Source organism: Orbicella faveolata, unplaced genomic scaffold, assembly GCF_042242905.1.
Source record: "Orbicella faveolata isolate gen_17 unplaced genomic scaffold, um_ofav_v1 contig_46, whole genome shotgun sequence".
NCBI classification, from domain to species: domain Eukaryota; kingdom Metazoa; phylum Cnidaria; class Anthozoa; order Scleractinia; family Merulinidae; genus Orbicella; species Orbicella faveolata.
This window is the reverse complement of record NW_028301576.1, coordinates 5,090,811-5,110,178: the sequence shown is the minus strand read 5'-3', so window position 1 is coordinate 5,110,178 and position 19,368 is coordinate 5,090,811. Positions and strand designations below refer to the sequence as shown.

The window sequence follows — 19,368 nt, the reverse complement described above, 5'->3', positions numbered from 1 at the left end:
TTTCAATTTACAGGTTATTTGCAGGTTCCCCTTTTCAATTTACAGGCTCCCTCTTTCCATTTACAGGTTATTTGCAGGCTCCCCTTTTCAATTTACAGGCTCCCTTTTTCCATTTACAGGTTATTTACAGGCTCCCTTTTTCGATTTACATGTTATTTACAGGCTCCCCTTTTCAATTTACAGGTTATTCGCAGGCTCCCTTTTTCAATTTACAGGCTCCCCTTTTCAATTTACAGGTTATTTACAGGCTCCCTTTTTCGATTTACATGTTATCTGCAGGCTCCCTTTTTCAATTTACAGGTTATTTACAGGCTCCCCTTCTCAATTTACATGTTATTTACAGGTTCCCTTTCTCGATTTCCATGTTATTTACAGGCTCCCTTTTTCGATTTACATGTTATTTACAGGCTCCCTTTTTCGATTTCCATGTTATTTACAGGCTCCTTTTTTCGATTTACATGTTATTTACAGGCTCCCTTTTTCGATTTACATGTTATTTACAGGCTCCCTTTTTTGAGTTACATGTTATTTACAGGCTTCCTTTTTCGATTTACATGTTCTTTATGGGCTCCTTTTTTGATTTCCATGTTATTTAGAGACTCCCTTTTTCAATTTACACGTTAGTTACAGGCTCCCTTTTTCGATTTACATGTTATTTACAGCCTCCCTTTTTTGATTTACACGTTATTTACAGGCTCCTGTTTTCATTTTCCATGTTATTTACAGCCTCCCTTTTTTTATTTACATGTTGTTTACAGCCTCCCCTTTTTTATTTACATGTTATTTACAGTATTATGGCAGCCTTTCTGTATTAAATTTACATGTTATTTGCGGGTTTCCAGGTCGAATCACAAGAAATTTACAGGCTATTTACAGTATTTGCTGGAACAGTTTACATGTTATTTACATGATCTTAGCCCTTTGCTTTGAAACATTTACAGTGTTTTCTTCATCATTTACATGTTTCACTTGAAATATTTACATGTTTTTTACATGAAACCTCCAAAACATGTAAAAGGGGAAAAATCATGTAAATTATTCTTTACAGTCTCTTTTTGATTATTTACATGTTAATTACATGTTATTTACATACTCTGTAAATTTTCAACTTTTCCAGTGCGTCGTGGTTTCGTAAACTCCCTGATATCGAGTGTGAGACGAGACATTGCTCTTGGCCGCTCGCGCGCGCGTGACTCAAAGGTGAGCCTGCTGGCAGGCTACATTAGACACTGGAGAGCGTGTTTTTCTCGTCACATTGTACAATCTAATGAACCAAAATCATGAAACATGCAGAACTTGAACAGTGTAATGCATTTTAAGCACAGCACGGATTTCTCGTGCTCGAGCACGTTCAAATATTAAGCATTGTCCATATGATGTGTTTACATAGTTCTTTGCCCCAATTTTTTGAAAAATCCTCGCATTTGCAAGAGGGATTATTTCCAAATTGAACTTTGTAACCGGAAATTTGACTCTTAGAATTAACTGCAATAAAAGTCCTTTCGAGAGACGACTGCGAAGAACTTGATTTAGTTTTAATTGTCTCCTTCTACTGCTTTGCCCTTTGAAGCCACTTTAAAAAGATGGAGTGCCGGAGAACAGTCATCTTCCACAGCAACTCTCCTTAACCAACATTGAAGTTTTGCTATTGTTGGGTAATACACCAACGGTTATCCCGGAGCATCTCCTTTATACAAATACAACACCGCCCAGATCCAGGAAAACAATAGTAGAATATCTCTTGAGAGAAGACACCAGAAACCAGTATGCACAAATTTGGACTTTGGGGATAAAAGGAAAAGAAAAGAGGAACTGTGTCAAGATGTCGAGGTTGTAGAAATTTACAAAATGAGGGAGAGTCAATTAGTGTTAAAGGGTCGTACGCCCATACGGTCAATATTTTGTAACAGAAAATATGTTTTATTTTTGCCCGAGCGTGACTTGTGTCAACAGCATACCTTCTTGGACTAATTTACACCCCTCCCACCCCGTAGTATTGTGGTTGAAAAATTGTCAGTAACTGAATCCACGATAAATTAGTTAAAAGAGGATGGCTTACCAATAGAGCAGCTTCTTAACTCGAACTTGTTAACTCAAATCTTGGTTGGAATTTGCCAAGTTAGCATTATTTGTTCTGTTTTTAAAACGTTAATCGGGCAAACATCAAGCCCGCTTACAAATCCAGAACGGTTCCATTTCGTTAAGTTAGCTTGTGTTCAAAGAAGCTTTCTTCAAAGGAGCCTTAATTTTCATTCAAGGTTAACATTAAACACGGCGCGTCGGTGACTGTTTTAAAACTGACAAGAAGGTCTTCTAAACCAAGGCAATTAGTGCTAGATTTCTAATTATTTTGTACATCATTGGGTAGTTAAGTATTTCAAAAATACTTTGATTTATTGCCACTTCTTTTAGTCTGATGAATAGGTCAGCCGATGGGACATCCTGGGAACGTTTAACCTTCGTAGCAATGGTTTTTGGTTCGTGAGAGAGCGTAAAGGGCTTTGGAAAGAAATCACGCCTATGTACGCTAGGGAACGCTTAATTTTAACCATTTTTAAACCAGAGGGTGTTACAAGCATGACCCGTAAATTGTCCTATTGGTACTTAAACGGGGCTACTGATAACGTAACCAGTCACGTACAAAGAATTTGTTATACTTTTCACATTACACAGGAAATATCGAGAAAATCCGGTTGACGGATCCGGCTTGCTTTCACATTTTCAAATACGAGTTGATCCAGCAAAGTGATGTCTTACTCAAAACATTAATTTCTAGGTTTTCAATATGATAAAAGCGTAGGAGGGGCGAGTTAAAGATATATAAGATTGACCACCATTTGCTTGGACATAAAATACTAATGCACACAAAGCGAATTTTACGACAATTAGCTTAACTCAGGACATCTTCCTACTACATGAGACCCTGTCTCTCCAATTCACCCACTACCCGCGCCAATTCACTCACGACCCGCATCAATTTACCCGCGACCCGCGACCCGCTCTGATTAGACACTCCCCTCGCCGTAGGGTATCTTAAAGTCCCCAATAATTCGCCCGTAGTGCTCCAAACCGTATGAAACAGGTATTGAGGTTTTTACTTTAATTCCAACCGGTTAAAGTTTCATCAAAATTCGTAATATTATATGACATCAAATGTTTTAAAGCAGTTTCAGCTAACGGACCTGATGTCGTTAAGACGCGGCCCCCAAACATGAATGATGATCGCTGTTATGTTTACAACTAAGGCAACTGTGAAAATTAGGCCTGAAAAGATCTAGGCCTGGACGGGATTCGAACCCATGACCATCTAGGGGTATATTACACGAACTCCCAACGTGACTAGCTTCCGGTGCTTTGATGGTTCAAATACCGTACAGACCAAAAATTATTTTTTTCAGGTTTTATTTTCTCAGCTGTTTCAGTTGTATACTTAGCTGACATGATTATTCACAATCACTTGCAGACCTGTCATCGTTAACTTTAATAAGTATCACAGCTCATAATGAGAGAAAAAAACCGCTGACACAATCTTAATACACAAATATGACTCTTAACAACATGGCTTAGTAACTACCAGTTTTCCTTACGGTGACCTCGATATACTTGATACCAACTTTCTCTTTTTTGTGCTGTTTATAAACCTCCAGAAAAGTACCTTGGCTGAGAAAAAGTTGTTTCGTATAGTTTACCGTCTTGATGAAGCCTCCACCATGCGCTGTGAAACACGAGCCCCAAGACTTGTCCAGTTTAAAGGTGAAGACAAATTGATCGGGGTAGAATTTCGCAACTTGAGTAGGGGATGTCCGGTCAAAAACCTCTCTGCCAGTCAAAGCCTTCCCGGACGTGGCTTGCAGTCCATGACAAGGATAAAAAAAGTGTTTGCCGTCATAATTACCTTGGTCTACTGTGTGAAATCCGATGAAATTGGTTCCGTCCGACACACCATAACGAGGATCGCTATCACTTCTTTGGCCGATACTGACGTCATTAGCTACTGTTATCTCAACGTTCAGCGGAGTTCCATCTTCCAAGAGACCAGCTTCCACTAAGGGAATTCTTAAAAGGAGAGCGTGGTCTGTTGATCCTGCGTTGAACGTTATTTGGTCAGCGGCTATAACACTCGAGTTATCGATGTAAGACGCATGTGTCTCGAGCCATAATGGCGTCATGTAAAACTCTTTAAACGTCTCCTGTTTTGAATAGACAGAGAATGTCAGCATTAGTACAGGTAATCGAATGAATGCGAGTGCAAATAAGGATTTACACTACGAGTGATATTTGAAAATTCTCTCAAAATTGCAGGAGCCTTCAGACGAGTGCAATTTAAAATAATTGTCAAATATCATAAATAGTGTAAATCCTTGAATATTCCAGTCATTATATAAACAATAGATCGGTTTCACGTGACGTCATCACTTTCTAAAATCCAAAACAAAAGAGCCACCAAAGTTTTTGTCCTCATCAGGCACAAGGGGCGGTATATTTATATCCGTTTACAATTTTACAGCTCAATAGCGTTCTTCGTTTGGAATCCAGAGCATTTGGAATTTCAGGGTTATGGAGGTGCGTGACACAAGGCTATGATCGAGTTTGTCGAAAAATATATACTTATCCCATGATTTTGAGCTTTTTAGAAGTTAACGCATTAGGAAAAGTGCTTATGTAAATGCTTGTTTGATCAGTACTGATAATCAGTCGCCTAGATAGCCAAAGTAAGTTCCAGATGTTTAGACTATTTTCCGGCCGCCATATTGGTGTACCACGGAGGTACACCAACATGGCGTTTTCATACTGGGCTCTGTAAATATCAGCGAAACATTTCGACGAATACTCAAGTAAATTAAGGCAAGGGCCTCCAGTTATTCACCCGGAAAGTTAGGGGGTAGTGTATCTTTTGAAGCTTTAGTTGTAGCAGCATGAAACTTTGCCAGGTCAAAAGGTTGACAGTTTGTATCAATTTGGAATGTCGAAAATATGCAAATTAGGTCACGTGGTCTCTTCAAGCCAAATAATCTCTTTTGTTAAATGGGAACACTTTTCTTATGTCCTTAAACTTTGATGTTAGTTTCATGAGTTTAGGGTCATTAGATACATCGTTTCTGCGCTTGGAAAAGTTAAGATACGTAAATAGGAACTTTTAAAAAGACAAATCACTTTTAGTGGGGGACTGGGTACTAGTAGAAGAAACCGTTTATTTCCAGAAATAATGAACTATTCAACAATTGCCAAGCACAGTTCCTTTGCTGTTGTCATTAGGACTTATCCCGTACCAGTTCTGTTGAAGCCTTCTTTTTGCAAACTGTTCCCATTTCTGCTTAAAGATTCCGAGGAAACTGTGAGCTTTGAAGAACGTACAATGTACAAGGACAAATATTCGAGCATATCTTCGGGCCAAATGGAGGCCATTGTGAGAAGAACTAGCTAGATAATTCGTCTGTTTTTTTTTTTTGTTTTTTTGTTTTTTTTGCAAAAACGCCCTGAGACTTATCTTATTATAAAACGTTTCTTTGGCTTTAGAGAAAAATAGCTTATCGAAAATCTATGGCAGAACTTTCTCAGAATGTTAGTGAGATGCAATGCTTCAGTTTAGCCCGAATAAGATCAATGGACTTCTTCTTTACATTTCAATGGTCATTTATGTCTTGGACACGTACGGTGCCCAGTGCAGGAATTGAAAGCGTAGAATAACAGCAAGTAATAATGTACTCAACATGGGTGGAACTTGCTTACAGTTATATTTTACCTACGAATCTCCCAATAATCTAAAGTCATTTAGTTTGTTTCCACTGTCACGCAACGAAGAAATTAATCGAAAACTAGTCAGTGGATAAAGTCAAGAAATTTTAATGTTACAAGAGATATTTAAAGAAGACACTTCTCCAAGTTTCGGGTCTCTGCGTTTTTCCAAACTTCAGATATTCGTCAAAATGGTTTGCGCAAATTCACAGAGCCCAGTATGGAGCCGCCATGTTGGTGGAGCTTTGTGTTCCACCAACATGGCGGCCGGAAAATAGTGCAAACATCTGGAAATAACTTTGGCTATCTAGGCAACTGATTACCTGGACTAAATCAACAAACATTTACACAAGCCCTTTTCCTAACACTTTAACTCTTAAAACGGCTAAAAATCACTAGATAAGTGTAGATATTTTTTCCACAAACGCAATCGGAGCAGCATGTCACGCACCGCCATAATTCTGAACTTCAAACTTTGCTGGTTTCCAAACCAAGCAAGCTATGGAGTTGAAAAGTTGTAAACGAATATAAATTTAGATCAAATTATGCCTGACGTGGATAAAAACTTTTTTGGCTCTTTAGTTTTGGATTTTGGAATTTGATGACGTCACGTGAAAACGATTTATAGTATCTCGAAACTGAATATGGAACACAGCGTAAAATTTTAAAAATCATGCTTTGTGGCTCACGTTCTGCATACAACGCAGATTTTGGTCATTTCACGTTGTGGTTTTGCAGAGGACGGCAAAGAAATGTATACGTACCAAGAATTATTATGTACGCGTACAGCCACTGTTCTGCTCATTAAACCTTTTGTCTAGCGACGTTCCCGTTGCCGTCGCCGTCGTGGTTTTCTGAAAGTCCCTTATGATTGTGACTACATGGCCTGACTACATTACTCGATACGCCATTTTGGTTCTACCGCAAACTCAAAAGTTCGCATGCAGGATCGAGGAAAATATCCGGATTCAAGAGAAAATCGTTTACAAAGCAAAACTCTCCGGATTCCAAAGTTTTCAAATTCAAAGTTTCCACTTGAAAGTCCGGATTTAAAATACCTGGAAACATGACCAAACCGGGGAGTTTTTATTCCGATTCGTCCACTTGTGTGTAAACGGCCAAAAAAGACTTCGTAGATTTGTAGTATGGGAGTTTTCAGAACAAGCCATTTATTTTTCTTGTGAGCGTTTTTAGCATGTTAAATCGTTTAAACGTTTGTGCCGGTTTGTTTTCGATCATTTCTCTCGCATGATGGATATTATGAACTTAAATTTCACTCCACGACCCTCAACAGTATTTCTGTCGTTCTCCTAAATTCAACGGGTGTAAAACAGTCGTTGCGAAAACGCACCTAATGTGTACACCATAAATTCTGTCGAGCATTTTGGGTTGATGGGCAGTCAGAGTCGACTTTTAACAACGGTTATTAGAGAGCTTAAGAAGACTAGGACGGCAACGGCAACGAAAACGTCTCCCAACAAAAGGTTTCAGACCTGTACACAGCGTGCGTTATAAATCTTTCTACGTTTAATTAGCCTTCTTCTGAAAATTAACAACGTGAAATAACCAAATTCTCGGTGTAGTCTGAGGGACGCGAACAACGACGGCTAAGTTTTCGTATAACTATTTGGAATTGAACGCTGTCATTAATGTATTTTTAGCCTGAGCACGTTTTTAGAGCCATTGGGGTTCTGAATAGATCTAAACAATTGCGAATTTCCCTGGTAAAATATGAATTCATTGTTTACTTGGCTTATATTTCGGCGTCGCCGTCGTCGTTTCTGTAAAACATTGAAAACGCAGATTTATTTCTACGGACAAGCCTCCCGTCCACTCTAGTCAATCAAAGCACGATCCATAGCGTACTGTAACTAAAAGCCTGCTGTCATGTTCGTACTTAATCTCGGTTGACTAATAATTTGACTTATTATATAGACACGAGGGTTTTACTGGAAAACACACTAAAAAGAGTCAGATTTACCTAGTTTAAAAACTGATTTTGTCTAAGAGTGTAAAAAGTTTGACAACTCTCTATCTCTCTGGCTTTATATATAGAGGATAGTACACAGTGGTGAGAAGATATTTTTCGAGCTAAGGTAGAGTGTTCTTTTTATTACATAGACTTGCTGATGACGGCATTTTGACGATTTGTGGACGATTTCCGACCACTTTCCGAAGATTTCCGAAAATTCTTCAAACCTTGTCCGAAGGCCACAGGAACGTTGCCGAACATTTTCCGAAGATTTCCGAAGATTACCGAAGACTTTCGAGTAAGACCCGAAGATGTTTCGATCATACACCAACGAATTTAAGTACAATTTAAAGACAAACTTGATATCAGTGAAATCATCGATATCTTCACTAGTGAGGATACGGAAAGTACGCCACTCGAGTCCCCGATGTGGTTTCTGTTTGTGTCTCGTACCCTAGCACTAGAGTGAATTCGAATATTTTCTAATTTTGGGCGAGAAAAATATTGGCAAAAATTTCGCAAGTTCTACATTTTGGCAGTGGTTGCATCAAGCCAACATGGCTTAACCAAAAAATTTGCTGACTGACATATACGTTAGTCACAAATCTTTCTAAAAGCGTTCTTCACATGAGATAAGAATGATCTCGGGCGCAAATTAAGCAAGAATGGTTACTTCGCCTTCTTTTATTCTTTCTTTTCTTTGTCGTTGGGGGGGATGCCACTTGCGCTGGCTTCTATATTTGCGATCGAAGAACATTGTCCTGTTTCAATACTTGCGCTCCAAAAAATACTTGTCTCGCTGAGGCCATCTGTTCTCGAAATTAATGAGGTACGAATCATAAAACTTTATATAATAGCGCCCCTCATTTTCGTCAAGATAACTGTTAAAAGAGCCAGATGGACCTGGTTGAAAACTGTTTTGATCCACTAGACAGGTAGTCAACGTCGTGAAAAGCAACATAATAATACATTACAAGACATTAACCCCAGCCTACTGCATAATAACTGTCTGGAGATGGCAAGATTGCGCCCTCAAGGCGTTAATTGCATTGATATGTAGAGCAGAAAGCTCATTAACCACAGTTTTTAAAAATGCTTAAACTTCTAACGTTCGATCTACGTTCTCATTTAGTAACTACTCATAAGGAAGTGGACGGGCGAGTATAGACTGATAATTGAAAAATCAGGTTTTAGCTGGGGCAAGATTTAATATTGCTGCATCTTTTAATATCCCTAGCAGCAAACAGATATTTGAATGTTTGTTGAGTTTGGTCAAATCACCTGGCGATTGTTTTTTGCTAAGAAAAGACATAGAAAAATTAATATTCTTAGGCTGTGTGCGACACAAGTTGAGAAAAACATCAAGAGGAAAAGTTTAGGTCTTTACAGAATTCTTTCTCAAAAAATGCTGTTAATTGCCAAAGAAGGTAAGATTGTTTCTTTTGCCTTTGTTCAGATCATTTTCGGTGTTAGTCACAGATCAAAGTGCTGTAATTTCGGCTACGAACTTAAGGTTTCTGGAGGATCGGTTGAGGTTTAGTGAATTTTTTTGAGCGGTGGAACTTTCTTTTGAGAGAAAAAGCAGCAGTGGAAAGCTAAAGTCGTCTTGAAAGCTGTAATCTAACTCTACCCAAGAAATGTGTTTTTACCGCTGAAGGTTCGAGTTCCATGTTTTTCTGTTTAGTTCAAGTCTAAGGCCCGGTTCAGACCCCGTACTTCACATGAGCCGAATCATCGAATTCGAATTTAGACCGACCCAAATCAATTTAGACCGGCTAAATTGATTCAGACGCCGATCTCAATTCCAGCCGAACTAAATTCAACAGGGTATAACAGTGCATCAGCGCAGATACGTGCTGAACTCCCATAAACATAGTTAACTACAACCAGGCGTAGTCCAAAGCCGTCCTGTGAAAAATGTAAGAAAAGTCGACAAAAAAGAGCAGAATGAGGCAAACTACATCAATCTATTTACATACAACTTCAAGAAGACGACTGATAAATTGGTTCAGATGTCGTACTTCACATTAACTTTATTTCAACATACAATTTCAACTTTCAACCTTTTTGTATTGCATGAAATACACAATTTGCGCAAAAAGCCCAACTGCAATATTCAAGTTAATTCACAAATGCAATGTTCACACGTAATTCAAGCACAAGCACGAAAACTATGATGAATGCACATTTAATTTTGATGCTGTTTAACACGGTAGCAGCTAGTCTGTACACGAAAAAAGGAAAAGACAAACTCAATATATCGGCTTCTTCTCTGACGGGCAAAACCCACCATTTTGATGCGCTTCACACAATTTATACTTTTGCGCATACTCAGGTCTTCAAAATACATTAAAAATACGTTAAATTAATTTATGCATTTGGTTCGGCTCATGAGAAGATCGGCGTCTGAATCAAAGCCTGTCCACAACCGTTATTCCCGGCTGAGCCAGGCCTGAAGAACGGCTGAGCCGATCCGAGTTCAATCATCCGTTTCGAATTGATTCAGACGCCGTACTTCACATGAACTTAATTCATTGAATTCGATTCGGCTCATGTGAAGTACGGCGTCTGAACTGGACCTGAATCAAAGCCGGTCCACTGCCGTTATTCCAGGCTGAGCCAGGCCTGAAGAACGGCTCAACCGATCCGAATTTAATAAGCCGTTTCGAATTGATTCAGACTCCGAACTTCACATGAACTTAATTCATTGAATTCGATTCGGCTCAAGTGAAGTACGGCGTCTGAACCGGGCCTAAGTCAATCTAAGAGCGGTTGAAATTTCATTCGGATAGACGGCTTCACGCTCTTAGTTGCATCATAGGTAATCAGGGCAAATTTACAAAGAAAGCAAAGCCGTAAAACTTACATTTTTCTTTATATTTCTGTTCTGATTTCACATTTGGATTGGATACCTATACTGTAGATAGAGAAATCCCTTTTCTAGGTTTACTAGCGTTTTCGAGCCGATCGAATGATTGTTGTGGGCGTAGGAATGTTTTTACCGTTAAAACCGAAGAATTTGATCAAGTCTTCGCCACTCAAGCCACAAAAATAACATCTCCGGTACTTTGACAAGTAGGCTAATGCCTAACGCAATGGACTCAAAAACGTGAACTATCGTCAACTATCACGAACTTCTTTGGCCCTTTGACCATGTGAATTATATTTGGTGATATTTTATGATAGCTAGGAGAGAATCAACTATCATTGACTATCGTGCGCCGTTTGACCAGGGCTTTACTCAACCGTCCTATTTTAGGCATAACTTTAAGCATATCTGACGTATTGTCTGGCGTATTTATACAACGGAAATGAAAAACTTAAAATGCAAATCTCGGCCGTCGGAGAGTGTCTGGTGCAAGCGAACCACTAAACTGAGTTGACTAATCAGCTACTCCTCGTCTACTACTCCCCCCATGTCCTCTTGCTTCTTTTCGTTCCCTAGTAAAAATAATTATAAATTTGGCCGGTGACCTCTTTGAGTTTGCCGTAACAACAGAAGGTTCTTTCGCCTTAAGTTAAGGTACATATTTATTTGAAATCTCATGTCTTTTTCTATATTCTCTTTAGTGCGGGTCATTCCGAAGTCGGCCTCTAATGATCGAGGCAACAATTTTCCTTCTTTTGGCTGGATTTGCGTTGATGCCAAACAGAAAACTTGACGGTAAGAGGGAAAGTATATCTCACGTTTTATGAGAATTTTAATTGACTGGCTAGAAGATTATCTCGATATAGGTCCTGGAATCTCAGATATCACTGAGTTTTTCGGCGATTTCTAAGCTCATCAATTAAATATTTCATTTATCAGCGAATTTTACAGACCTAAAAAATTCATTTCTTAGGTGACAGTTGAAATTTTGACCAATTATAATATGAAGTAGTACTCGGGACTAGAGAAAACACATCTTGTAGTGAGGCCTCTGACACCCTAACCACGCCGCCACGCTAGCTACCTCCAATAAAACAACGGAAATGTTGTGAGAAGACAGCTCAAACAACGTATTCGTACCTCAAAATCATTCTTTCTAATAATTTGACTTGGCTTCATTGTTGCCTTGAATATGGGATGGAGGCTTAACAGGGTGGAGTACGTGTTTAAAAAAGGCAAAGTTCTTAAGAATGCGGGAGGAACTCATTGGAGAGGGAAGGGACTTGATAACGGTATCCCTTTCTGTCAGTCATGTTCACCATCCTTAGCGCGGTCGTAACACAACCTTTTTTGCATTTAATTCGAGGTTTTAGGATTTTTCATGTTTTGTTCAAGTATTTATTCCTGATTTAATGTACGGGTTCTTATAATTTTAAGTACAACTGTCTCTCAACGCCAATTGTAATTATACTTTTTTTAAATTTTTTTTTCCTTATTTGATGCTCCATCTCAGAGAGGTTAGACAGTCATTCTTTATCAAACAGAACTACCTCACAAACTATTTCCGAAAAGCTTCCGTCCGGAGCTCGACTTCACCTCATTGTGCGGATTCCAGTGTTAAATAGCATAAACGAACCAGAAAATGGCGAATATGTCTCGAGACAAAAGGAGTACAGCTATTGCTTCAGAAGAAACCTGATTAGTCCACACGTAAGTTTATGTCGATCTTCAACTATTTGACATTTTAACTTAAAAAATAGACAGTCACAAGTCCCTTAGTTTCTAAACGTGGTTTTGATCGTCAACAAAATCCCAAAGCTGTCTAAGAACTTTGTGGACTCTCCAGTTTTCGAATTCATCTTGACTTGTTTTTCCTTTCTCGTAACAGCTCACACAGAGCACTGTCTTTGTCTAGATAATGGTGTCAGCCGGATGTCAGCATGTTCGATGCTGAATCGAGTGAGAGAATTCAAGGTTTAAACTCGCCATGGGTCAATGTATTCTGTTTTTTGGACTTCTCTCAAACAACTGCAGCCTTGTGGACAAAAATCTGGTATCAGAATAATGTTACGCATATTACAGTTCTTTTTACATTTTTTAGGATAAGCGAGAATTTTGAAGTGAGTTTGTAAATTTGCGGTGAAGTTTTCTGTATATTGCTTGGCCTTCTGTTCTGAGTTTGAATAATCTCAAAATACACTCGAGCTCAAACAGAAGAAGTGAAAAGCATTTGTATATTAAGCAATTATACTTTGGTTAACCTTTAACCCTGGGTTAGAGTTACTGGCTTCCGAATAGCCTACGATCCAATCAAAAACCAGCACTCGGTCAGCGGTCAACTTCAAAAACACGCGTCCTCGATGAGCTTTAAACTTGAGCCCGCCATATTTTTACGTGATACTGGTCAGCGGATACCTTGATTTGACAGGTGTCATTTAACCACAACAGGGATGTCCAATTTCAAAGGAGGACGCTGTAAACCAACGCTGCATGTCTCTGTCAGCCTATTAGCTGGAGTAGGGCCGCCATCTTGCGCGACTCCGGCGCCTTCGTCGTGCCTACTATAGTTGCCTGAAATAGCACCAAACACAATTTCCCATGAGAACTCGAGAAAATAAATTGCAAAGTTCCGAGAAATTGTGCAAACACAGGTAAAGTGTTTCACATGAACTTCAAACTTTGTTTTCGACATTTGGAGTTGTTCAGAAATTTCAGTACGAGGTTTTTGTCCACTTGCATTGTTGCTCGTTCTTTTGGTGGAATCCTTCTTTATGTGATTTGCATTTGCAAAGACTACTCCGTATTATCCCCAGTTGCAAGCTAGGTCGAGTCGAAAACCTACAATAAGAATGCGACCTCTTCTCTGGGGAGTCTAATGATCTGCTGGGTAAACTGTGATGTTGAAATTAGAAATCACAGCAGGCATTCCAACTTTGGTGTAAATGAGTTATGTATTCTTATATGGAGACCATCTGCACGTGGCTTATGGAGCGTAAATTTCCTTGATTTTTTCCAGGTTGAGAAAATCCATATCTTCTGTGAAAGTGACACGGATCCTGACGACATCAAGAATTTGCGCGAGGACAGAAAATTAAATTTTCATTTTCTTGGTCGGCGCATGCACTACAAAGACGCCTTCCAGTACGCTTCGGACAACTTGCTACGTAGAAATGTAATGATAATGAACGCAGACTGTTATGTGGATAAAGGGTTTGAGCAACTAAACGTAAGCATTTTGAACAGGAAAAGAATGCACGCATTGACCAGGCATGAAACTTCCAAAAACGTGCGTCTCTGCAACACCGGAGACTTCTGTGGACCGACATCACACTACATGGGTTCCCACGATGCATTTTTGTTCAGGGATTTCGTGCCACTTCCCTCACAACTGTTGGATAGCATTGACAACCGGCCGAACATTATGGGGATAGAACAGGGGCTGATACATTACTTTACAAAGTATGTACAATTTAATATAAAGAACCCGTGTAAAATCCTTTATATTGTCCATCACCATTGCAGCAAAGAAAGAAACATGACAGAGCGAAGTATTCAAGGCCAACGACTTGATGACTATCTTCACATCAAGGAAGAAAAAAGAATCCTTTACTTGTCACCATTTTCTGGTTTGTAATGTAAAAAATATTCCACACAGTAAGGCTACGTTCACACCAGAGGAGAGCCTTTTTCCCGAATTCGAAAATGTTTCCGGATTCATTAGTTTTAGAGTATTCGGATTCGTAGGCGATTACAACGAAAGGATATTCGGATTCCTCACCGTTTGCACTGGCGTTAACTCTGGGAACATTTATGATGGAATGGTTAACAAGCTATTCGTTCCCTCGACAACGAGAAACAAAATGCCTCCAAAAAGAAGGCTAGGGGTAGACTGAGACAGTCTGAAGTTTCCTTTCCGTTCGCTGACCTCGCAATTGTTGTCTATCATGTTGTCCCACCAGGCATTTGTTCTGGTCGTATCCAGAGCCGTCGAGGTTTTCGATCGTACGATCTCTGACAATATTGCACAGGTTACATGAATATACGATCATACAAAATTAAAGTGTTAAAAACTAAAAAGGTACAATAATATAAAATGGGCTAAAACTACATTGAAACTTGATAAACAAAGATTAAATAAATACATAAATATAGATAGGTTATGAAGCTCAATAATCTTTATTCAATTTTGGTTCTTGATCACCGATTATTTATTATTTTGTAGTTACCACCGGCGTTAGTCTCTGATTCGAGGGCCCGACCGCCCACACAGTGAGTCTTGTGACTTAAAGTTGTCTATCTTGTTTTATCGAGAACACTTAAGCTCCGGACAATACCCCATCAATGGTCATGTTTGGCTTTGTCTACTGGCCTTGCTCTGAATCTCCCACAAAGATCCTGTTCAGGTTTCTTGTTCTCTAAACTTAAGTTTCTATTGGTTGTTTCAAGAACTTTGTAGTACACTTCTGAGAGCCGCCTAGGTTAGTATTTTAAAAAGGATGTTTAATCCTCCATGGTCAATTCGTCTCGTGTGGCCTACACATGGCTACCGATAGGCTATTTAAGTGCGTGTGCATTTGTTGGTCAAGTAATTTAGTAGAAGCAGTAGAAGTTAGACAGAGAACGTGCAAGACAAGTACAAGAAATGAAAACCTCATAAACAGATTCTCTGCACCTCCTCGTTTAGACGATAGAGAGATTTCCAACAGTAGATAGATGCAATTACATAACTAACTAACTAACTAAATAAATAAATAAATAAATAAAAACGTACATAAATGCATAAATAATTAAAGAAAATTAATTCTAATTAAGGCATAGTTATAATTTCTCATTTCTCCCACATGATGGTTAAACGTAAATTTCTCTCCGAAACGCGCAAAGGAATTTCTGTCGTTCTCCTTTCAACGGGTGTAAAACCGCACAAAATTGAACGTGTTAAACTGGTTACAGTTATATTCTACCATAAATCGTTATGTTCCCTCCTTTATTAATAGACTATACCTGGCTGAAGTAACAGTATTAGATTTCTATTACGAGACCTTAAGCTAGTGGAGTGAGCTAATGAAGTATAAGATAGTCATCAGGGCTGTAGACAGTAACAGACAAACAGAGGCATTTGCCTCAGTCATTTTTTCCTGTTTTTGGTTATAGTCATCATATACACTCTAAATACCTAGGAAGGGAATTTAACCATGGACATTGCCCAGTCATAATTTTTTCATGGAAATTGCCTCAGTTATAATTTGTTTCTGGCAACGGCCCTGAGTAGTGATATAACCTTAAAAGGGTAGTCGCTGTACGCATGCCCATCTTTCGACCCATAATCCCATGGGTGCGTGAATCTATCGGCCTCGTTCAGTTCACAGAGCAGGTCTTTAAACCGGAAGTTGACGCTTTTACATCGTGGGTTAAGCGAACAGTTGACCAAGCAGTCGCCAAAACCATCTGCGCTTCCGTTTAATATCACGTGGCCAGACAAGTACTTTCCTTTTATGGAACGTACAGGTTCGCTGCATTGTTGAGGGACACTTGGTGTTACAAACATGACAAGCAAGAACATCAAGCCCACCATTTTAGCTTTGTCTCCAAAACACCTGGCAAAAAACAGGGAAACATATTCAATGCTGAGAAATATATCTTATATTCTGTCCATTTTGTGGAAAGTCGTCGTTTCGAAATCCCCGATAAGCTTCCGTTCTTACAAGAGGTGGAGCAGTGGTCAGAGCTCCAACCACCGCTTCCCCACCATCCCCTTCCCCCCCCCCCCCCCCGACAAACCCATCCAAATGCGGCCTGGTCGGTCCAAATCCTGGACCCAGCATTTTGTCTAGGTCTCTTCCTTGCCCCAGTTGTTCATCTCTGGCTTCTCCTTTTTTTAAATTCCCCCCTTCGCAAACAAACAACATTCACAATGAGCATGTGCATACAATTATCCTAGACCGTCTTTCCTTCTCCCACCCGGGTCTAACAAATCCCTCTTACAAGTTAGAGGTGGTTCAACTTTTTCCGCAGTGGCACATTCGCTCTCTTAAAATTTCACTTCAGTTAAAATCATTAAAACTCACGCAAAAATGACAAGCAAGACTGATCAAAATGTTCTTAACTCCAGTTAAATACACATATCTGATAGGGGCCATTTTTCTTTAGCAGATTAGTGATAATTTTGGCGGCAAAATGTCAACATATGGGGCTGCCTTTTACCTATCGCATTGACATCTGATTCACGCAAAATTGACAAGCAAGACTGATCAAATTGTTCTTAACTCCAGTTAAATACACATATCTGATAGGGGCAATTTTTATTGGGCAGATTAGTGATAATTTTGGCGGCAAAATGTCAACATATGGGGTTGGCTTTTACATATCGCATTGACATCTGATTCTTGTAGTATGACGGGTAAAATTGCTTCAGTTTGATTGGCTTAGAGCCGGCGTATTCGCTGAAGGCTTTGCTCGTGCCTCGTGCCAAGTTTCAAAAAAGCCTTGAAATGTTCCGTTTTCCGGTCGTGAAGTCTTCGCTTCGTTTTCTCAATGTAAACATCTTTACAGCCCCAGCAACTAGCTTTATAAATGACTTTGGACAATTGTGATCGGTTGAAACGGTCCTTGTATGGGAAGAAGGATTTGATGCGCTGGGTGTTTTGAAAAATAACTCTGACATTAACACGTACTGAACAGTAGAAACGATTAACACAAGATTTTAGACGCTTAGTAATATGATTGCTATGGAGACCAACATAAGGTAATAAAATAACAAAATCTTTCTTGGGGACTGTTGCTACGGGTTCATTTGGCTTGTTCTTGTTCTTGTTCAGGACATCATTGATATTAAAAGTGAGATGCCCTGAGGGTAGCCATTTTGCACCAAAAGCCTTTTGAGATCCTCGACAGCGGATTGTAACAATGAAGTGGAAGAGCAAATACGGAAGCATCGACAGGTTAGCGTGCGGATAAAGTTGATTTTGTATTTGCGCGGTGTAAATGAATCCCATTGGTACAGAGTCCTGTAAATGTCTTCTTCCGGTAAAGAGACGTGATGAAAGTGTTGTTTGGGCAGCGTTTACTAGACTCTACACCAAATGGGATTCATTTACACCATGCGAATACAAAACTAAACAAGGCGGGGTGGAAGAGCTGGGAAGTAGCCAAAGCGGTGGCACGGAACAGGGAATAATGGTCGGAAAGCGTGACGGCCTTATGCGCCTACTGGCGCGAAGAGAAATGATGATGATGATGATGATGATGATGATGATGATGAATACAAAACTGCAATGACTTTTACTTTGGGAAAACGAAGCGAAGACTTCACCACCGAAAAACGGAACATTTCAAGGCCGTTTTGAAACATGATCACTCTTCTGCTATTGCTGATCACGTTAAAACAACTGGTCACAACATCAAATGGGACCATTTTGACATTTTGGCGACCGGCAAGACTGACTACCATATTGTGATGTTAAGGAGACCTTGTTTATTCAGGAGTTGCGGCCAGCATAATCCATTGAATGCCATGCAACGTCAGCAGTGAAAAGCTTTTACTTAAGGTAATTCCATCGAAATAGAGCTCACAATAGATTTTTTTTCAAACTTTACCTGTTGGCCTCTTATATCAAAAGAACTTAAAATTTGAAATAAAAAAGGGGGGTCCCCGTACTCGTTTAGGAGCACGAAGACCTTCAATAAACCCCATAATTCCAGAAATTATCTGCTTTGAGAAACGTTTATATTTGAACCATTCACCTTACGCTGGCAAGAACCAAAATGCAATTCTGAGGAATGACGTCAATTAAGAAAGCTTTTCCATAGTGTCAATTTACAGACAGTTTCCGTTTGAAACGTCTTAAATTTCTAGTGCAGATGTTCTCTGTCTAGGTTCCAGACCCCCATTGATACGGTATAAATAGCTTTCCAAAACATTTTAAGGGGTTATATTTTTGAAAAGGTATATTGACTAGCATACGAAACGTCAAGTTCATAAAATGCATATTTTTAAAAATTTTATCACCGCTGTTCGTGTTATATTTCTAATCAAGCTACGATCTCCGAAGACGAAGAGTTTATTTGATCTCCTTTGTTTAACTTATCAAAAACAAAGCTCTCTGCATGAAATTGTCTGTCATTTCATCTGAATATTGACCGAAATTACTTGAAGTCAAATTGAAGCAGCTGCACTCTTTTTAATTTTTTTTACAGCAATTAATTTTATAAGAGTAACGAAGCTGAGATTTGCGAAGTCTTTAGAACAAACCCAAAGGCTGAGATTTTGAAAAGAATGTAATTTGGTGTGTTGAAAATTTGTAAAATACAATAAAATTATATATTTTTAACTAAACCGTACAAAATTCTTTCTAACTCTAAACAGCAAAACTAGCCAAAACACAACTAAAACAGCACTAGACGATGTTCGATGCCAAAAAGATCTCGACGAGACGTTACGAGTTGCATATCAGCGTAGTCCCCTCTACTAACTATGATATCAGGCTCTGTTGCCTGCAGTCTGGCTCCAATGTGACTATAATCTAAGAATATTCATAAGGATAATTTCAGCCTAAAATCGTCAGAAGAATAAGAATATTCAGCCTGGGCCGGAAATTAAAAACAACATTCGAATAGAAAACACGGCTGTTTTCGCAGGCTAAGTGTATTTAGGATGTAGTGGAAATCCATAGCTACTATACCTCAGTCGCTGATTGAACGGTATCGCAGTCTGTTGATACTAAGCCTTTCTTAGCTTGGCTCACTTTGTTAGCCGTCGTAGTCACCGGCACAGTAATGGTAGAATTAGCTTACT

At 39.2% G+C, this 19,368-nt stretch overlaps 2 protein-coding genes across 2 annotated transcripts; one reads left to right on the top strand and one right to left on the bottom strand.

Moving 5' to 3' along the window:
* Positions 1-3,385: 3,385 nt before the first annotated feature.
* LOC149098085 (uncharacterized) lies at positions 3,386-19,349 on the bottom strand. Its single transcript, XM_089278154.1, has 3 exons — positions 19,256-19,349; positions 15,856-16,171; positions 3,386-4,190 (listed from the first exon to the last, which is right to left on the bottom strand). The coding sequence occupies exons 2-3, from the start codon at positions 16,147-16,149 to the stop codon at positions 3,564-3,566; spliced, it is 921 nt and encodes a 306-aa protein (XP_089134280.1). The 5' UTR covers positions 16,150-16,171; positions 19,256-19,349; the 3' UTR covers positions 3,386-3,563.
* Positions 13,453-14,211, top strand: LOC149098086 (uncharacterized). Its single transcript, XM_089278155.1, has one exon. It carries the CDS (start codon positions 13,453-13,455, stop codon positions 14,209-14,211), a length of 759 nt encoding a protein of 252 aa, XP_089134281.1.
* Positions 19,350-19,368: the final 19 nt, after the last annotated feature.

Coding starts and splice junctions, on each gene's coding strand:
- LOC149098086 (XM_089278155.1), top strand. CDS start 13,453: ATGATCTGCTGGGTAAACTGTGATGTTGAAATTAGAAATCACAGCAGG.
- LOC149098085 (XM_089278154.1), bottom strand. CDS start 16,149: ATGGTGGGCTTGATGTTCTTGCTTGTCATGTTTGTAACACCAAGTGTC. Junction 4,191..15,855: donor ACAGCGACTACCCTTTTAAG/GTTATATCACTA, acceptor TATTCAAAACAG/GAGACGTTTAAAGAGTTTTA.